This window comes from Ictalurus punctatus, chromosome 3 (genome assembly GCF_001660625.3).
Source record: "Ictalurus punctatus breed USDA103 chromosome 3, Coco_2.0, whole genome shotgun sequence".
Taxonomy (NCBI): Eukaryota; Metazoa; Chordata; class Actinopteri; order Siluriformes; family Ictaluridae; genus Ictalurus; species Ictalurus punctatus.
This window is the reverse complement of record NC_030418.2, coordinates 23,222,478-23,241,581: the sequence shown is the minus strand read 5'-3', so window position 1 is coordinate 23,241,581 and position 19,104 is coordinate 23,222,478. Positions and strand designations below refer to the sequence as shown.

At 36.6% G+C, this 19,104-nt stretch overlaps 3 protein-coding genes across 4 annotated transcripts; 2 read left to right on the top strand and 1 right to left on the bottom strand.

Moving 5' to 3' along the window:
* Positions 1 to 72: 72 nt before the first annotated feature.
* tbp (TATA box binding protein) lies at positions 73 to 5,051 on the bottom strand. Its single transcript, XM_017464531.3, has 8 exons — positions 4,982 to 5,051; positions 3,995 to 4,141; positions 3,444 to 3,778; positions 3,229 to 3,316; positions 2,816 to 2,907; positions 1,472 to 1,639; positions 1,262 to 1,356; positions 73 to 1,147 (listed from the first exon to the last, which is right to left on the bottom strand). The coding sequence occupies exons 2-8, from the start codon at positions 4,046 to 4,048 to the stop codon at positions 1,068 to 1,070; spliced, it is 912 nt and encodes a 303-aa protein (XP_017320020.1). The 5' UTR covers positions 4,049 to 4,141; positions 4,982 to 5,051; the 3' UTR covers positions 73 to 1,067.
* Positions 5,052 to 5,071: 20 nt separating this feature from the next.
* Positions 5,072 to 10,330, top strand: zgc:153169 (N(4)-(beta-N-acetylglucosaminyl)-L-asparaginase). 2 transcript variants are annotated; one of them, XM_017464178.3, is made up of 11 exons: positions 5,072 to 5,166; positions 5,736 to 5,930; positions 6,199 to 6,337; positions 6,588 to 6,744; positions 6,891 to 6,936; positions 7,438 to 7,476; positions 8,184 to 8,272; positions 8,519 to 8,534; positions 8,720 to 8,805; positions 9,478 to 9,582; positions 9,868 to 10,330. In XM_017464178.3, the coding sequence occupies exons 2-11, from the start codon at positions 5,804 to 5,806 to the stop codon at positions 9,958 to 9,960; spliced, it is 897 nt and encodes a 298-aa protein (XP_017319667.1). In that variant the 5' UTR covers positions 5,072 to 5,166; positions 5,736 to 5,803; the 3' UTR covers positions 9,961 to 10,330. The 2 variants fall into 2 exon arrangements, with proteins under 2 accessions (XP_017319667.1, XP_017319668.1); XM_017464179.3 differs by having other exon boundaries at positions 5,073 to 5,166; positions 8,738 to 8,805.
* Positions 10,331 to 10,656: 326 nt separating this feature from the next.
* Positions 10,657 to 18,721, top strand: rab1ab (RAB1A, member RAS oncogene family b). Its single transcript, XM_017464180.3, has 6 exons — positions 10,657 to 10,842; positions 15,594 to 15,666; positions 16,760 to 16,855; positions 17,115 to 17,210; positions 17,357 to 17,488; positions 17,727 to 18,721. The coding sequence occupies exons 1-6, from the start codon at positions 10,829 to 10,831 to the stop codon at positions 17,922 to 17,924; spliced, it is 609 nt and encodes a 202-aa protein (XP_017319669.1). The 5' UTR covers positions 10,657 to 10,828; the 3' UTR covers positions 17,925 to 18,721.
* Positions 18,722 to 19,104: the final 383 nt, after the last annotated feature.

Below are 19,104 nucleotides of genomic sequence, written 5' to 3'. Positions count from 1 at the left end.
CAGAGATGTTTGGTTTAATGTGGGATGAGCCAGTTGAAAGGACAGTATACAAAAACAAAAACAAACCCACAGTAAATGGATAGGAAATATTTATTTGTTTGCTGCAGAGAAAATCAATAACTGATGCAAAAAAAGAAACAAAAAAACATTAACAGTGCTTGACAAGAAGCTGATTATATAACCCATATAATGAATATATCTAGCTACACCAAATCACAGGTCAGGTTGTCTGCCAGTCCAAAACCTTCATTAAAAGACAAAAGGTCTACAGTGATCTGTGCAGAAGGAAAGTGCACTTGGCTAACAATACAGCAAAACTACTGGATATCAATATGCACCATGTATTTGAAGAGCCAACACTAACATGGATGCAAACAGCATTATATTCATTATAAGGGTTAAGTGGAAGACTTGTAACATTTTCACAAATTACAATGAAATTAAGTTACAAAAGCAGTTCTTAGCATACTGCACAGCTGCCTTAACAAAATAATCCAGGCCGGCAAACACAGAAACTTCACTGATTTTCAACCAACCTGTACAACTTTCCACACATACCTTCCACTGGGGGCAAATGAACTTTAAGTGATCCAGGCACACTGTTAATGCTGTAATGTTTAACACTTTACATCCTGATAAATATTTCCAACACTTTTCTTGTATCTTGTCAGTCCAGCACTTCCCAGAAATTATCCTAAAAAGAACATGCCTACTCATAGGAATGTGGGGAAATTTTATATATATATATATATATATATATATATATATATATATATATATATATATATATATATATATATATATATATATATATATATATATATATATATATATACACACACACACATACAGTAAAAACCATTAAAAGATTCTGGTAAGATTGTGGACTGAATAATAAAAAAAAAAATTTAAAACAATAATAAAAAGTTTTCTATTCACTAGCCGTGAATAAAACACATTAGTATTTACATATAATTAAACAAAACTTAAGAGAACGGATGTCCTAGTAAACTCCTAGTAAGTCCCCTCAAACAAGTACAATAAGAAAAAGGTGCAAGTCAACAGGATTATGTTGTCTTTCTGAATCCTTTTAAGATAGGATATATATTTTCAAATGCTTCATAGATTTCACCCCTCACCTTTGCACCTAAGGAAAAAACAAACATTGCATGAACAGTTATGCATAGCAATATCTTGATATTCCAAACTAGTTTGTGTATTTACATTTTATTGATATACAGTACATATATAAAGAATTTACCTGTGAGTACAACTTTCCCTGAAACAAATATTAAAAGCACAATTCTGGGCTTAATCATTCTGTAGATTAAACCAGGGAATAACTCTGGCTCATAACTGAAAAAGAAACATTTTGCAAGGTGTCAGTTACAAACAGAAAAAAAAAAGGTCTAACCAGAGAGATCAAGTACACTAAATGAAGTACACAATAGTTTTCATAACAAGAGCAGACCTGCTGAACTGCTGATGGGTGAGAACCAGGCCCTCCAGTCGGATTGGGAACTTGACATCACAACTTCCAACCATGTTCTGAATCTTGAAGTCTAGAAATTTGGCAGGGAAACCGAGTTTCTGCACTACTCTTGCGTACTTCCTGGCAGCCAGACGAGACTGCTCCTCACTGGGGAGGCACACAATACACAAATCAACTACTGTAGCTTTTGTGACGGTCGTCTACATCCAGGTTTGATGGTAAAGTATATTTGCTTACATGCAATGAAAAGTGTAGGAGGTTTACTAGGACAAAGCTGGCTCTAGACCAAGATCTGAGCAAAGGTGTGGTTGAAATGGTGGCAGGGAACCCCTTGAACATCCCTTCACTAGAGCCATGTTTTAAGCCTTACTGGCAGATTTGTTCAGGGTCCCTCGGTGGCCATGGAGCCCAAGGAGCCACTTATGTAAAAGTGTCTCTGCATTAGGACAACATGCTTTTATTTTACCAGAAAGACTCAGCTGTTTGGGTTACATGACCATACACTATATGGCCAAAAGGTATGTGGACATCCGACTACACCCCCACATGTGCGTGCTGAACATCCTATTCCAAATTTAATCCTGCATTGCTGTAACAACTACCACTCTTCAGGGAAGGCTTTCCACTATATTTTGGGACATGGCTGTGAAGATTTGTGCTCCTTCAGCCAGAATTGTATTGTTGAGGTATACAACTGATGTTGGGCTAGAAGATTAAATGTGCAGTCAGTGTTCCAATAAATTTCAGATGTGTTCATTTGGCAATCAAGTTCCAAACCATGTGGTCATGGCGATTGTACACAGGGGCATTCTCATGCTGGAACATGTTTGGGCTAGATCCTTTAGTTTCAGTGAAGAGAAAGCTTAATGTTAAAGCATACAAAGACATTCTAGACCAGTGGTCACCAACCCACTCCTTTGAGATCTATCTTCCAACCAAAATCTAACACCTGTTTTAGTTGAACAAGAACTTCTTAAGGCAATGATTAGATGATGAGCTGGGCAAAATTATGGTTGGAACTACAGTCTTCAGGAAGGTAGATTTCCAGGAACAGGGTTGGTGACCACTATTCTAAAAAACTGTGTTCTTCCAATTTTGTGGCAGCAGATTGGGGACGAACCACATATACGGTAGGTGTGAAGCTCAGGTGTCCACAAACTTTTTTTTTTTCCCCTCCATAGAGTAGTTATGCTGTATGAATTTTGCCACCGGTTTAAATAAAAGCTGGGCTTTCCATCATATGATTACTTATATAACGTTTGATACTAATAACTCAATTCCTGCTTCAGAGGTTAAAAAGTCAAGAAGAGATTTCATTGTTACCTCTTAGCTCCCGTGCAAACCATCTTGCCTGAACTGAAAATCAGAGCAGTTGTTCTGGGCTCTCGTATTCGCATGATGACGGCCGCAAAACGCTGAAAGTAAGAATGACTCATTTTATGTGAGGTCAAACATAAGCATATTTTAGACAAAGTAAGCCTTCATTTAATATCCTGTGAAATCATTTAATTTAAATAAAGAATGGTAATTCCCACTAAAAAATGCTTGACTGACCTTAAACTTAGATTTTGTATGTGTATCAAAATTCTTGTCCATGGTAAACAAGTATGTGTTACAGAAAAAGTGCTGGATCATTACTTTAATGGTCAGTTTGTAGGACAGTGCAACAAATGGGCTCTTTTCTCTCAGAAAACAGAGGAGTGTGGAAAAAGTACTTATATGTAGGAAAGTATTACCTTAGGATTATACTCAGCATTCCTGGCTCGCAGGGCTATTGTCTTCAGATCAAGTTTACATCCTAAGTTCACAGTTGAGACAATATTTCTGTAGAATAAATAAAATATACATGTAATGAATATTTACAAATAAAGGAATAGATAAACACAAATATGCTGTGTATCGAGAAAAAAAAAATGCTCAGTATAACAACAACTCAAAAGGCAGAACTCACTGTAGTTGAGGGACGATGCCAGAGCTTTCTGAGGCAGGTGTGGCGGGAGTGATGGGGGTCATGGGTGTTAGAGGGGTTGTGTAGAGAGGGGTGTTTCCTGGCAGTGCTGTGGTGGTGGAAACTGCTTGTGAGTGATAAAGCTGAGGAGTTTGGCCTGATGTTCCCACTATCCCACCCTGCTGTTGAGATGCCACCTGCTGCTGCTGCTGCTGCTGTTGCCTCTGTTGCTCCTCTAAGAGTGATAGGCTGTTGGTGGTCTGTACTGGCTGTGGTGTAAGCCCTGTACCATATGGCATCATTGGACTAAAGATGGGCAAACCAGGCGTCATAGCGCCCTACAAACAAAAAGTACAAAAAGGATTACACCTGAGAAATTAATTAAATTTGTTTAGCTTTAACCACAATTACTTGGCAAAAAAAAAGCCATTTCTTTCATCTATACCAAACTTAGATTTAAAATGTAATAGAAGTAAGGACATATTTAGGAAATGGAAATACAAGAAGAAAAAAAAGAAAAAAAAAAGTAGTAACAGTATCAGTATGCTGATCACCTGAGGCGACGCAATGCTTTGTTGGAACGGAGGCAAGCTGTTGTTCTGCTCCATCTTGTCCAGTTATGAAGCCGACAGCAGACGAAATATCAGCACAGGACAGATCAGAGGATGGAGTTTAGATGTCCAGCATTTAGGGACAGAGACCTTCAAAAACCAGCACACATTTGAGTCATGTGCATCAGCTCTAGCTAAAGGATTACCTAAAAAATGAATCTCAAAAACATGCAGAAATATGGCCAAAAGCAGGTTATGTAAATACACAACACTACAAGCAAAAACAAACAAAAAGTAGTAGTCCAAATGTGGTGCAGGGTCACAGAAGGCTTTCATCATGGATCATTATCAGGTCGGATTATAACATAATATGGCAACAGAAGTTGAAAAAAGATTTGACTCGGGTACAAACTGGATTAAGTACTGGCGGATACTCACAACCGCAATATTGCAGTCTTATCCAAATTAAAAAACGACTGCGAACATTCAAAAAGGTTCGTTTTAAAGCACAACAAACCACAGCTGCATAAGTGGCATCAAATGTAGACATTTTACCAGTAGTTTCAGTCCCCAAAACACTAAATTGTTCTGTTCCACTTCGAGATAGAGGAGCAGTGGTGTGTCGCAATTTATAAACACGCTTCTCACAGTCTTTACGCTTGTGAACACTCGCATCCGTGTATAAACGCAAAACTGGTGACAAAATATTAATCTATGTGCTAATGACGCTAGCGGTGTAACGCCGCGAGACGGCCAGCCTCACCGCGTAAATCTACCCAGTTTAAGTCAAACCTAGCTACCGTTAGCAAAAGCCCGCTACGCTAATGCTAACCCGTCACCACTAGTAACACTCGCCTTAATATGAACAGAAACATTTCCATAAATATGTCACGCTGACATAAAAAAAAACCTAAACGCACACAACACAGTATAAATGAAAGACTTTAAAAACGCACAAATTCTAAGTCCAAGTTAGTGATTTGAGGTTACCTTATCTCAATTCAGGCGCAAAACCATGGACCTTTACAACCAGTTCCGGCTGCTCTGAACTACTTCCGGCGTTTTAATATCCCTGGGCCCCAAGATGCCTTGCGCGAATTGGGGACTCCATATTTCCGGTAAAATGTCAACAATCGTCAAGTTTTAGCTGTAACGTCGAGTGCACAACGTCGAAGGCAAGGATGAATATCAAACAATAGAATTAAAGATTATTTCATTAACATAATCATAATTATTATCAAATAATATTAAAATACATAGTAAGGGCATGTTTACCTTATTTATTTATTTTAAAAGGTAGTTGATAATTGAATCATTAGTCACTATATTCTTGATTAATATCTGATAAATATCCAGCTATGTTTTAGCTCTTATTAAAGATATTTTCAGCATCTGTTCACAGACCACAAAATTTACTCCACACAGAAGGTTAAAGGGTTTGACTGTTTTGCATTTAGGGCTTCTGTAGTTTACACAATCAGCCAAGACATATTTGATGCCTGAATTTTGCTTCTTTACCTTTGTATTGCAGCCATGAGACTGTAGACTGTATCTACTAGTTTGGGATTGTTTATATGTGTATTAAATTTTAAGTACACTCTCTAAGCTGAATTGCTAATTTTGTCAAATATAGTTATAAATGTCCATACCTATTGCATTTTTACATATAGATGACCACTATCTGGATGACATTTTTACATATAGATGACCCGCAAAAAATTCACACCTGCAGGCTGTTTTTCAGTCTCTTTGCTCAGGTCCTGAGAGGTCACTCAGGCAACACTGAAAAGAGCAAGCTGTACCTGGGTGCATATGTACAGTGACCGCTTAATGGCTGCTGTGGGCACTTGGGCTTTCTCCCTCCCTGCTGTAGAAAGAATGCGGTGCATGATCCTAGCTGGACAAAGTTCCACTGATGTTGTAGAGAGTGCAATTTCAGGTAAATAAAATGCCATGTATATGCTTTAAAGTATAGTGTCAGAACAAACATAAGTCCCAGTCCGTTCCCTTATGGGGTGAAAGATGTGGAGTAATGTCGCTTGTGGATAGGTTATGTGATATCAATATTAAATTGTTTGAAAAACTTTTCAGTAGTGCTGTTGTGAAGCACGGAATGTGACAAAGTTTGTCAGAGCCGTTGAGGCGCAATGTATTTAACTGTTGCAAAATTACAATGTATATTGGGACCATGTATTATTATTTTTCAGATGTTGAGAATGACGTGCAGACAGGCCGTTATATAGTTGGAAGAGGAGGCTTCCCCAATAACAAGGGAATAGTTGAATGTGATGCAGCAATAATGGAAGGTGTGCCTGGGAGATTTGGGGCAGTAGCTGCATTGCGTGGGTAAAGAGAGACAAGTTGAATCATATTTCAGACTCAAATGGTGTTATGAACATCTGAATATATTATTTTTATTATGTTTTCTCAGGGTTTTTTTTTTCATGTAGGGTGTTTTGGCCTACTGTTTAAAAATATTGTTCATGCTGCTGAAATTTAAAATGAATTCTATCCATTTTTTGATTACAGCAAAATTGTATCCATTTTCTTTTGATTGCAGTATATAAATTAACTTATATGAGTTTTTTGTTGTCAGGGTAGGGCAGCCATGTCGGGTAGCACGCCTAGTAATGGAGAGAAGCCCTCACAGATTTTTAGTTGGCGAAGGAGCTGAAGTTTTTGCACGGGAACAGGGTTTTACCATTGAGCCCAATAACAATATGCTTTCAAACCATACAGCCACTGCATATCAGGTACTCACACCCAATGTCAGTTACAGTGTCAGTGGATCTCTAAGCTAGGGGCTGAGGCCAGTACCATTCACAAATACAAGAGCCAATACTACAACAATTTTATTTTGTCTTTTTTAAATTTATTTTTATTTGATGCACACCTTAAGGAATTTCTTGAAAAGGGGAAACAAGTCAGTGGCCATGACACTGTCGGTAAGTCTGCACCAGAGCCCTTTATATTTTTTCGTGCTTCAGTCAGTAATGAAGTCAAAGAGGCACAAATTAATCAGTTTATTTCAGTTTAGTACATTTGAATTGTACCTGTAAATAATTTGGATAATTTACTTTATCTGTAATATTTTGAAGCTGTTTTTATGATGCGTTGTGCTTATGCCAGTTTTTGTCAATAGAAGTCTCATCTCCATTATCATAACCTATCCTATCTTGCTCCATTCAGTTGCATTTTCCCCATAGTGCATTAAGAAACTGCTTTATTTTACAGTATTTTGTTTATACTTATTCTGTTTCCAGGGACAAATGTGTTGTATTAGGTAGAATTTGCACATTTGTTACTCTGAGCAGTTTCTGACATAATGTATAAAGGGATTAATTATTGAAGTAATACTAAAATTAATTTGTGAGGCTGTCTGTTGTGACAGTTCACACTACTAAGCAGAAAAGAGAAGAGTAAGGCTGTCATGTATTTATTTACAGGTCTCATAGCTTTGGATCTTACAGGAAACATAACTGTTGGTGAGAATAATTTGCTTTAATATTTGCATGAAGGAAATACAAACTGCTTGATGATGATGAGCTGAAAATAATGGAGGGATAACAGAAGAAATGAAGGAAAAAACAGGAAAGACCAAAGGAAAGAATGAAAGAAATAAGGCGAGAGAGGGAGATGGACCGAGAAATGAGAGAAAGAGAGAAAATAAGAGCAATAATTTGTTTTATTCTATTTTATTGCGCTGATAATAAGAGAACAAAAATATAAAAATGAATTATGCAAAATGGTGCCTTGTTTAACTGACCCATTCAATTTCTGAAGATATGCAGATGATGCAAATATGAGTAACATTTCTCATCTCATTAGATGAAACACATCCAAGTACTGTACAGGATGATACCATGGCATTTTCTAATCCAAACTGGATTTGAGAATCAGCTGTTACCTTACTTACATGCTTATTTAATTGTTTGTTTATTGAATTATGAAGAGTATCCCAGATTATAGAGGTCAGAGGAAAACCTGGATGTCCTGGACAGTATGTTCGTCATTGTGGACTAAAAGGAATGGGAACATTTCTAGAGTGCCTAGAAAAGTTCTGTATAAATATAATATATATAAGTGCTATATAAATCTATTATTATTATTATTATTATTATTATTATTATTATTATTATTATTATTATTATGTATGCATAATGTATTAATGCGGTTCTAATAAATTGTTAAGGTGTTTCTACATCAGGAAAACCCTTCAAGGCTCCAGGGCGGGTGGGAGACTCTCCACTTCCTGGTTGTGGCCTATATGCTGACCACACAGTAAGTTTTTCATCTTGCACTGCAGCAGAAGTATTACAATGTATTTTTTTTATAGTGCATACAGTAATTTATTTTTATGGGAGGAGGTGGTTCCAGCAACCAAGAACAAGCTAGTTAAATATCATATTGTATTAGTGATATCTATATCACATCAATATAGTTTACTGTTTTGAGAATAAGAGAATATTTTAATGTAATGTTAGGTTTTGGGGAAGTGTGACTTTAATCCTTCTTTCTGTATTTTAGGTGGGTGCTGCAGCAGGTTGGTGCGCTATAATTCTTTATCTTATCAGATTCTGCATTTCTCCACTAATATACAATATGATTATAATGATTGAAAGTAATACATATCACTATACATAGATCATATTATCCTGGATTGTATAAAGAGGCTACAAAATGGATTAGATTGTTTCAGTATTGTTAATTGTATTTTTAATGTTGAAGCTGTTTTGTCTAACCCAGCATCAGGTGATGGGGACAAAATCATGTGCTACTGTCCTAGCTTTCAAACTGTACAGTTAATGAGACAGGTATGTAATCAGTACTTTATAAAAGGTATTAGTTAATAAAGAATATCAATTTATACTATTATGTTCATAAGGAATGATAGGTGATGTAAACACATTCTACTGCATGTACAGTTTTTAATATTGATTTTGTCTTACATGCCTATTTTATGTCTGCTGCATTCATGTATCAGTAGAAAAAGAAAAAAATATTTAAAAGACCACATTTCACCACATTATTAAAGCTGTGTGTGTTTTTACCTGCTGTAGCAAGCCCCACCCCCCAAAATTACTATCTATCTATCTATATATATATATATATATATATATATATATATATATATATATATATATATAATAATGGAACAACGTACCAGCTAATTTCTTTGAACACTGCACCTCAGTGTACCAAAGAGGATTTATGCAGTTTTAAATACAACCAATACATTTGTATTGGTTAGTTTAATGTTTACTGCTCAGTATGGTTTTTATCTTGATACATATAAACTTTTTATTTCATTGTTTTGAAATGATTAATATTTGCAGTTTTTCATATACAAATTGACCGCATATCAACTTTTAAAAGCATAACTATGAGATCATGTGTGAATCCAACCATAAGTGATATTCTGTGCTGAAATGTAGAGAAGCTGCCACAGATCAACCTACAGTTTGTTTCTTGTCCTTGCCCACAAGGGTTTGTCTCCTAAAGAAGCCTGTTGTTCTGTCCTTGCTGATATAAGGAAAAGAACAGGAGAAGAGAAATGCTTTGAGATTGGGCTTATTGCCTTAAACCTGAAGGTACATGAATTATATTGTCCACTACAGTCTAAATCAGTTAGGTCCATAATTGGATACATTTGTATGTTCAAGAGAATGTTCCTTGTATGCATTCCTTATTTCTATATACGCATACAGAGCAGAATTATGAGCACATTAGCACACACACAAGTCACTTACAGCAATCTTAGTATGCATACTACCTCCTACACAACTGAAGGGAAAACAAATAGGAAATATATTAGGGATCACAGTAGCATCTGTAAGGTGATCTGTAATTGCTAAACATCAGCTGTTTTCTTTCAGGGAGAGGTTGGTGCAGCTTCCTCAGTGGAATTCCCATATACTTTCTGGAACCAGGGAATGGATTCAGTGGAAAAACATGTCCTATCTTATTAAATTTCCTCTTCTTTCTCCACATATTACTAGAAACATTTCAAATATACAATTTCAAGAGGTAAAAATCTTGTATTATATTATGTTTTGTACAGCAGTATGAATTATATAATAGTGCTCTGTATACATAATTACCACTGTACTGAAGTATTTAGAAATGAATTTCATTGTATAATTTGTCATGTTTTTAGTTAGTGTCAACACAGAACTTGTATTCTTGTTTTAAATGAATATAATTTGGTATTTTATTATTGTAAGTCATCTTGTTTTGTTTTTTACTTAATGTTTGTGGGCTGTAATTACAGGCAGTCACTGATCAGAAATAATGATAATATTTTATTCTTATTGTACTATTAAAAAATAACCTATCTGACTTCTGATTTCTACACACACACACACACACACACACACACACACACACATATTGATCAGTGATTCATATTCACACCAGTCTATGCCACGTTTCACTAATGACGTAATTTTTACATTTTATGATAGAGGGCAGGATTGCTGCAGTAGCGAGTGAGACGGCCTAACAACTATGAACTCATTACCAATTCTTTGCCGTGTAGGGAATTGTAGTTTTTAGGTTTGTCTTGTTCAAGCTGTATACGTCCCTGTTCTTGTAAAATAGAACTACTACTTCCGGGAAGCCGAGCCAGTGGTGAGTGACGCAGTGTGTTTGAAGAGCCGCTATTTCCTGGTTGAACAGTCAGCCATTTTGGGTTTCAAACGAGGAGCTGCTGGTCTGAGGGAGTAGCTAGCCGGATAGTTACTTTTTTAATCGGAGGAGATTGACTGTTTCTACTTCGTTTAAGCCGACCGAAGTGTTATTTAAGAAGAGGAGTTACTTCACAGTATCTAATCCACGATGAATCCTGAATAGTAAGTGCATTAATCACGGAATAGCCTGCTAGGTCTTACCAAGCTAGCGTTAGCAAATTTTTCATCAGTGGTCAGGTTTGACAGCCAGCCAGGTTAACTATCTACTACTGTAGTTCTCTGTCAGCAGAGGCGACTTGCTTGGCTGTGTCAGAACGAGACATTTTAGCTTGGCATTAGTCTTATTAGTAGTTATATTATTGCTTTTATACCTGGCGACGTTTACATTTAGTTTTAAGTAATGACTAGCAATCGCTTATTAGCCGTTTGGGTTGACTAGCCGTTTAACCCCGGTAACTGTTGATTTGTCTACCCACTGTAGTTATATTTTACTGTTGCCGGGTTAGTAATGTATCCAGCTAACTGTTATATTTACAGTGGAAGATGTGACAATGTAGCTCAGGTGTTACCATTTAGTTCAATATGTAACGCTGGATAGCTGTTGTTAAGGTAATCAATTGACTCTTTATTTGAGGGTGGTTTATTATAATAAATAGAACGTAAAGAGACTAGAGTCACATTAACAATGAGAGATTTTTCTGTTTTCACACTTTCACTGAGTAACTTTGTCAGTTCTGGTAACCAAATGTTTCACACTATCCAGCTGGCTATTCACTTTCTGTAACCCTCGGCATACAGGATTCATATAGGTTATGTTATAGGTTAACTAAATGTAAACTTCTAGAGTTAAAGATTGGCTATATGTTTCACACTTGGTCCAATTGTTTACTGAAGCCAGACAACAGTGTATGTAGATCTTACTCAGGATTTTGTAGCTTATTACATTTCTCTACACTTTTATTACCATCTAAACCTACCTGATCATGCAATTGGGTCAGTTTAAAAAAAAACAAAACAAAAAATCCTTATCCTTTCTTTCTTTTCGTGATTATGGCTGCACGAAAATGATTGTTTTAATCGATCAGTAAATAGTAATTATTGTTGACCAAATACCTTGTGTGTTAACATCATGTATTTATTGGTGTGTGGAAATAAAATAAAAATCTAAATCTGTTAATGGTTCAACCACATTTGTTATATTTCAGATATGATCTGGTCCTACATTAGCGCTTAAATAAACAGAAATGAAAAGAATAGATGCTGTGCACGTGTTACTTGGTTGGCCATAGACCACAGATCAGCCTCATAGTGCTTCATGCTTTGGTTCATTATTCTTAGACAGACAGTGCTGCCATTACCACTGTCACACCTTTGCCTAGGTATTGTTTTCACTGTTTGTGAAGCCATCAGTCTTTCACAGGGCTTAGACAAAAAGTTCAGGTTTAGGAACGGAAGCCACCCTTCCTCTGCTCAGCTGTGTGTTAGTCATGTGCAGATCACATGCCAGATGACACTGCTCTTACGAACTTTTATGCTAAATCCTGAACAACTGGAAAGACACTTGCCTTTGGGATGTGTTGCCTGCAGTTTACATCGTACCACTTTTTTTTTTTTTTTTAATATCGTACTAATGAAAGATTTATGAGGGTGGGTTTTGCTTGTATTGCCAATGCCTTCTTCTCTCTTAGTTCTTTTGATGTTTTTTTGAAAAGGCATATTTTCCATAAAGAGTACAGTAGATGTTAATCAGGATTGTGTAGCCTAGATATTTTTCTTTCCTTATATTAATATGTAAAACACATAGCCCATTAAAGCGAGTTTACAACGATCAATCTAAATTAATCCTGCTCTATTTTGTTTAGGGAGTAGGGATGCGTCAAAATTCAATGCTACTATTTCATATCAGCAGACATTGTACCAGTGCAGTATGTTTACAAAAATTTCACACAAGATGCAGCGTTCATATGACTAAACCAGAAAGACGAATCAATTACCTCTATGAGAATTGCTGTTGTACATGATCGAAAGAGCAGATTTACTAAATGGAAGAGCTTTTAAGAGGTAGTATTGAACATAATTTTTTTGTGTGAATTTGCTGCGTTATGATGTGAAGATTTAAAAAAAGAAGAAGGGGGAAGAAAGAAAACATTTTATTTTTGGGAAAACTACCGAAAATATGCTGACACATTTTGTTCTGGATGTCTGTGTAGAACACAGCAGCAGTTATTGTCAGCTGTCGTCAGCCTAATGAGGAGAGTATGACTCAAATTTATTGCAGTGAGACTGGGTGAGAACGTACAAGGCACCTCAGCTGAACCAATGAAATAAACTGAATCAGGTGGATAAGCAGACACAAATATACATACTTTACTTAGCTTTGTTGGGACTCTGAAAACAGGATTTCCAAATATCCACCCCTCGTCAAACATCAAACATTCTACAACCTCACCTGAGTTTTCTTAGACGTTGACCATGTTTCGTATACCTCGCAGTGCTTTTCTAAATACAGGTGTGTATGCCTTGTGTCTGTCACAAAGCAGTTTATAACCAAACATACAAACCCCCTACATGAGAGCAGGTTGTTGGAGCACATGTATGCAGGCGTTGTACAGCAGCATGTACGTAATATATTTTGTTATGTGCACAAAATAATAAGTTATTATTACTTTGATGAAATACTTTTAGTCTGCAAGGTTGTGCTAAGCACGTAAAAAGAATGGTAGTTGTATTTAAACAGGGAATAAAGTGACCAAAAAAAGAATATATTGAAGAAGCCAGTTTATGTAAACAAACAATTGGGAACATTTTGGAATTAAATATTTGGATTACTGTCAAAAATGTAAAAAAGCATGTGTGTGTGTATATATACACAGATTGTAATGATCAATACGGTTTGATTTGTATACATTTTACATACTCTGTCAGAAATGAAGGTCACATCAGGGTTTATGATCTGTTTACAGGAAGCATAGTTAGGTTGGTGTTTTCATTTATCATTTATCTTGAGACGCACACGTTTTTAATATTAGGAGAAGACTCACCAACATGTACCTTTTGACAGAATCCATTATCCTTGAATCATGTTTTATTAGATTGTACTTGTCTTAACCCCTTGAGAAACCTTTTTTATTCAGTCAACAGTCTGGAAGAATTTTTTTAACAAAGTCAAACCTAATGCAATTTTAGAGTTTTTAAGAAAAATAGATCTTAGAACCTTATATAGAGTCCTTTAGACATTTCCCTTCATGAAAATAGCCATAGAAGCTGGCATGGTGTTAAAACACAAACAAACAGACAACATTTCTCTTAGAGGAAGTGATGTTTGAGGTCTGTGTAATTGAGTGCTTTTAGCAAACCTTAACCTTACCTCAGAATTTCCTTTAGATTTGCCTGTTTCAGCCTCATTTGAATTATTTTCAATAGCAATCGCACAGGAACCTTAATTTATATATTTTGTACAGAAACTGAGCATGCTTCTCCTCATACAGTTTCATCTCTCTCTGTTGTCTCATGAATACAAAACAGAGTGGAAGCCAGCCAAGCGCTCTACATCAAACACGGGAATGCAGATCCTTACTCTGAAATTGAACATGTGGCTCAGCCAATTATGTTTGCCTTGTCAGTCAGTTGGAAATGGAAACACTATGAAGAAGTGTTTAGGGGCTTGAACACAGCAAGTTAAATTCCCCCTCTGAGGAACCCTTAATCTGCTTACTCAAGTTTTCCTAACATCAAGCTCCATAAGCACAGAACCAGCCATTGTACCGCTTTATAAGTCGCTATATTTGCTATCATATAATGTCATACACTAATGTCACGCTTCAGTGTTTCTCTGAATAGTCTTAAGTTTATCGTTTAGATTTCTCTACAGATTTATTTTTCAAACCTGCCCATCATTGGTGTGTGGTTAAAATGTACTTATTCAGTTCACACACTAGTGAAGTGGTTCCCAGTCCTAATCCCTTTCCTAAGAATCTATTGATCTGTTTTCCCTGTTCATGCCTCTAATACAAAAGTTCCTGTATGAGCTAAGTCAGGTCAGATCAGGAAATATGCAGGGACCAACCTCTGGTGAAGGAAGCCAGAATCTAAACAGTATTCATTGTTCCCCATTTTGTACTAAATTGGCAAGTGTTAAATCTGATAATTGCCTACAATTAGAACTGGTACTGCGTAATAATTTTAAGCAGCATTAAAATATGAGGAATTCAAAACCCTAGGCTAAATAGTGAGACTCATCTCATCTGAAATCATAGTGGGGCATATTTGACCTACTCGTGAAGTTGTGGGTTCGCTGGGTGGCTGTATTATTCCTGCATCTCCAAGCCAGGAGCAAGACTCTGTGATCAATAATTTGTACTTTTTTACTTTTTTTTTTTTTTTTTTAACCTGTGAAGTTACCTTCTTATTTTGACAGATCCAGACATTCTACTTAAAATAACAATACATTAATCATGTAAAATATTTGAGTTGATAATGTTTATACTGTGATGTAATCATTACAGCTCTAATGTACTGTATTAAACCCCTCCTGCTGTTTGTTTAATTGACGAAGACTAGTGTAGCTGACACAGAGTTTCAGACAGAGGCATGTTAATCAAGCCTGCCTATAACAATATAAAGGCCACACCCAGACAAGTTCTCGGATATGTCTAATCAGTTAATTCAGCTGGTGTTTTGACAGTGTTTAATAATTTTTATATCACATATATATTCCCTGAGATGTTAACTACACTTGCAAAGTGTCCTGCCACAAGTCTCTAACATTACCTCTTATTACATCCTGCCAAAGAAGAATTAATGTGAGATGTGTGGCATTTTCGTAACTTAATCTCCTGTAGCTGTAGCTCAAATATATCATAATATCTCAATGCCTCAGTGTGTAATTCTTTTTGTTGCTCTTTTTTCCACAGTGACTATTTATTCAAGCTGCTCTTGATTGGGGACTCCGGTGTTGGAAAGTCTTGTCTTCTCCTCCGATTTGCAGTAAGTGCTTACATCCAGTTCAGGTGTAAAACAGAAGTTGATGTGTCTTGAGTTTGACGTGTGTTCACTGTATACGGTGTTATTCACATTACGAGCCTTGTTGTTCAATTCCGGTTTTTGCTGAGATCAAATTGTTCAGTCTTGATGGTTCTCACTGGTGTTTGTAGGTATCATTAATGTTAACAGGCATCTGACTAAAAGCCCCACATGAGTACAATTTTTAAAATCAGTAATGGCATGGTGCTTATTTCTCTCTCCCAAATCATATTTGGGAGACTATTCTCATGAATGAAGAAGCTGGCATTTCACCAGTTCATGATTAGGGTGAGACGATTAAAAAAAAAAAAAGCCCAGATGCATATCTTTTGCTATCTTTGCAACTATAACTGGCGGTCGTCCCATTTTAGCAGCAGCTGACACATTGCTGATGTTGGGTGATAAAGACAGCCACATGCATATGCACAGTGCAGTGTAATTTGGGAAGCATTGCATAAATCCCTATTCAACTACAAGCATGATGAGACATAATAGTGGATCGTGGATCACATAACCAGTTTGTTTAGACATGCGACCTAAATATGATTTTTATTTATTTATGTATTTATTTTTAACCTCATGGGGCACTGTTTATTGATGTCAAAAAAAAGAACCTGGACAAAAGCAGCATGGCAGTAGGTTTTGGTGGCGAGTCTTTGGTCCTGGAGCGATGTGGACATGTCCTGTCTCCTTTCTTTTTTCCAGAGCTTTTGTCAATTTTGTCTATACCAAATATGTTCAGAACATGACTTGATATTAACATCTTATGTTATATTATATTAAACTTTTACCCTGCCCTACTAAATGTAGGCATACCAGCTTACTTGAAATGTGACTATGCAGGCAAATTTGATTACAGTCTGAACAAACTCAGTCAAGATGTCTTGCTATGTGGGGGGGGAAAAGCAGATTTCAGCTACTTTTTTGTGTTCACACAGCTTATCAAACTGTCACCTTTAGACAAAAAAACTTTGAAATGTAATATGCTTTGATTCCTAATAGTCATCATATTTTTATTTATTTCTTTCTTTCTTTTTGGTACAATTATTTTTTTCAGGATGACACATACACAGAAAGCTACATTAGCACTATCGGTGTGGACTTCAAAATAAGAACTATAGAATTAGATGGAAAGACTATCAAACTTCAAATCGTAAGTCTCCCTCAGATCACCTTCATATTGACATGGTTAAAGATTTTTAAATTGAACTTTCATTAATCATATATTTTTACATGTTTACATGTTGGGGTAGACAAAATAATGCAGAATATTTTATGCAGAAGAGCTTTGATCTCAGTTGTCTTTGAGTCCTGTGATGTATGGATTTTAAACACCCAACCTTTTAAGGGGTCTGAATTCTTGTTATTCATAATGGATTTTTATTTCTTTATTTTCTATCCACACTTTACAGTGGGACACAGCAGGGCAGGAGAGGTTTCGCACAATCACATCGAGCTACTACAGAGGAGCACATGGCATTATTGTAGTCTACGATGTTACAGACCAGGTAAGACTGCCGGATACTATAGCTGTTTTCCGAAGCCGCACCATGTTTATGATAAGACTGTAAGTTGATACTAGGTGGCCTCCTCACAATGCTGATCTCGCAGTTTTTTCATTTTTTTTTTTTCTTCTTTCTTTTTTTGTCCTAAGGAGTCCTTCAATAATGTTAAACAGTGGCTACAGGAGATAGATCGCTATGCCAGTGAAAACGTAAACAAGTTATTGGTGGGCAACAAGTGTGACTTAACAACAAAAAAAGTGGTGGACTACACAACGGCAAAGGTAAACACGCTTTTTTTTCATTTCTAACATTTCTACAGATAAAAAGTATATTCCCTTCATTGAGTAAGAAAAAAAAATCATTGCTGAGTTGTATGTAACCCTATGAATGACACCACCTTGTCATTATTTATTTTCATATAACAGCACGTCCCAGCAGTGTTCTATTCTTTATTAAACATTTGTTGATTCAAGAGTTTGTTACCGTGTACGAACTAAAAGACCTTTTGTCTTTCTCCAGGAATTTGCTGACTCCCTTGGGATCCCTTTCCTGGAAACTAGCGCTAAGAACGCCACCAATGTGGAGCAGGCCTTCATGACCATGGCTGCTGAGATCAAGAAGCGAATGGGACCTGGAGCAACAACTGGAGGCACGGAGAAGTCCAACGTGAAGATTCAGAGCACTCCAGTGAAACCTGCGCCTGGGGGCTGCTGCTGAGGGCGCCATGCTCCTACCAAAATGTCCCAGAATCCCAAGCAACAATGTCCAACAAAACCAGAGAAACAGAACTAGACCACTTATTTCCACAGAGACAAGGGTGAGATCAAGAGACAGGAAACAACTTAAGTTGCCTAAATTGTACTGTATGTAGCCGCACTACCAACAAAACAATAGAAGAATCTACAACCTTACCGGGCCCCCCCCCTTTAAACATGTTAACAGGTCAGATATTTGGTAATGGTCTGGGGCTGCATTGATCTACCCCTACAACCACCCCTTTCCCTGACCCCCACCAAAAAAAAACCCCAGACAGATTCCATTTTCACACAACTGTGTGTCTGTGTGCAGGTTTCTAAGGAATATTGTGTGTATTTCTCACTGCATTTCACCGCATTCCTACTGCAGGGCTACTGTGGTCAAAATACAATGACGACTCCTTTTTTTTCTTTTCCTTTTGGTTACTTTTATTTTTTGTGTTGATTATTTTTCTGTTAATATCAGCATGTGTAGGTTTTTGTCCCCATATACGGTGATATGCCAATCTGCATTTTAACCAACTGCACAACAGTGGCTGTCCAATATCAAAAAGTCTAGTGAAATATATGTACATATACATTATGTATATATATGTAAGATCGAAGTGCCAGTTCTGTAGAAATGAAGACATTATCGAAGTAGTTTTACTTTTAAAACTTTTGTATTTACTTTGTGGCTGCAGACTTGTACTTTTGTTGCGCTACATGTAACATCTAACAAACAAGTAAAAATAAATATTGTACCACCACACTGTACAATAGCAGATATGTTTGCAATTCTTGATGGAACATGTATAGACCATGTATGTGTTTTGATTATTTATTCAACATTCATACGGGAAAAGAAACTGTTCCTAATGTAATCTAAAATCAGTTTCAAGTTAGCCATTACCTGTGGACTTTCTTGCAAGTGGCCCAACTGCATATAAAACACTATGTTCTCATTTTTCATAATAAAGACAACTGAAGTCCGCTGTGAACAAGCGTGTTAACAGTATGGCATATAGTTTGTGTTGCCTGATGCCCAAGTATACATTTTTGACCTTGCTAGACCTTGGCTATTATGCAGTGCGTTATCCGTTGGATACCTGCCTCCACGATTATCCAGTGTTCCCTCGCAAAACTATGAACCGGATTGTTTT

Coding starts and splice junctions, on each gene's coding strand:
- rab1ab (XM_017464180.3), top strand. Junction 15,667..16,759: donor GTCTTCTCCTCCGATTTGCA/GTAAGTGCTTAC, acceptor TATTTTTTTCAG/GATGACACATACACAGAAAG. Junction 17,489..17,726: donor TGGACTACACAACGGCAAAG/GTAAACACGCTT, acceptor GTCTTTCTCCAG/GAATTTGCTGACTCCCTTGG.
- zgc:153169 (XM_017464178.3), top strand. CDS start 5,804: ATGTACAGTGACCGCTTAATGGCTGCTGTGGGCACTTGGGCTTTCTCC. Junction 5,931..6,198: donor TGTAGAGAGTGCAATTTCAG/GTAAATAAAATG, acceptor ATTATTTTTCAG/ATGTTGAGAATGACGTGCAG. Junction 6,745..6,890: donor ATACAGCCACTGCATATCAG/GTACTCACACCC, acceptor GCACACCTTAAG/GAATTTCTTGAAAAGGGGAA.
- tbp (XM_017464531.3), bottom strand. CDS start 4,048: ATGGAGCAGAACAACAGCTTGCCTCCGTTCCAACAAAGCATTGCGTCG. Junction 2,908..3,228: donor ATGCTGAGTATAATCCTAAG/GTAATACTTTCC, acceptor TCTTACTTTCAG/CGTTTTGCGGCCGTCATCAT. Junction 1,357..1,471: donor ACCCATCAGCAGTTCAGCAG/GTCTGCTCTTGT, acceptor TTTCTTTTTCAG/TTATGAGCCAGAGTTATTCC.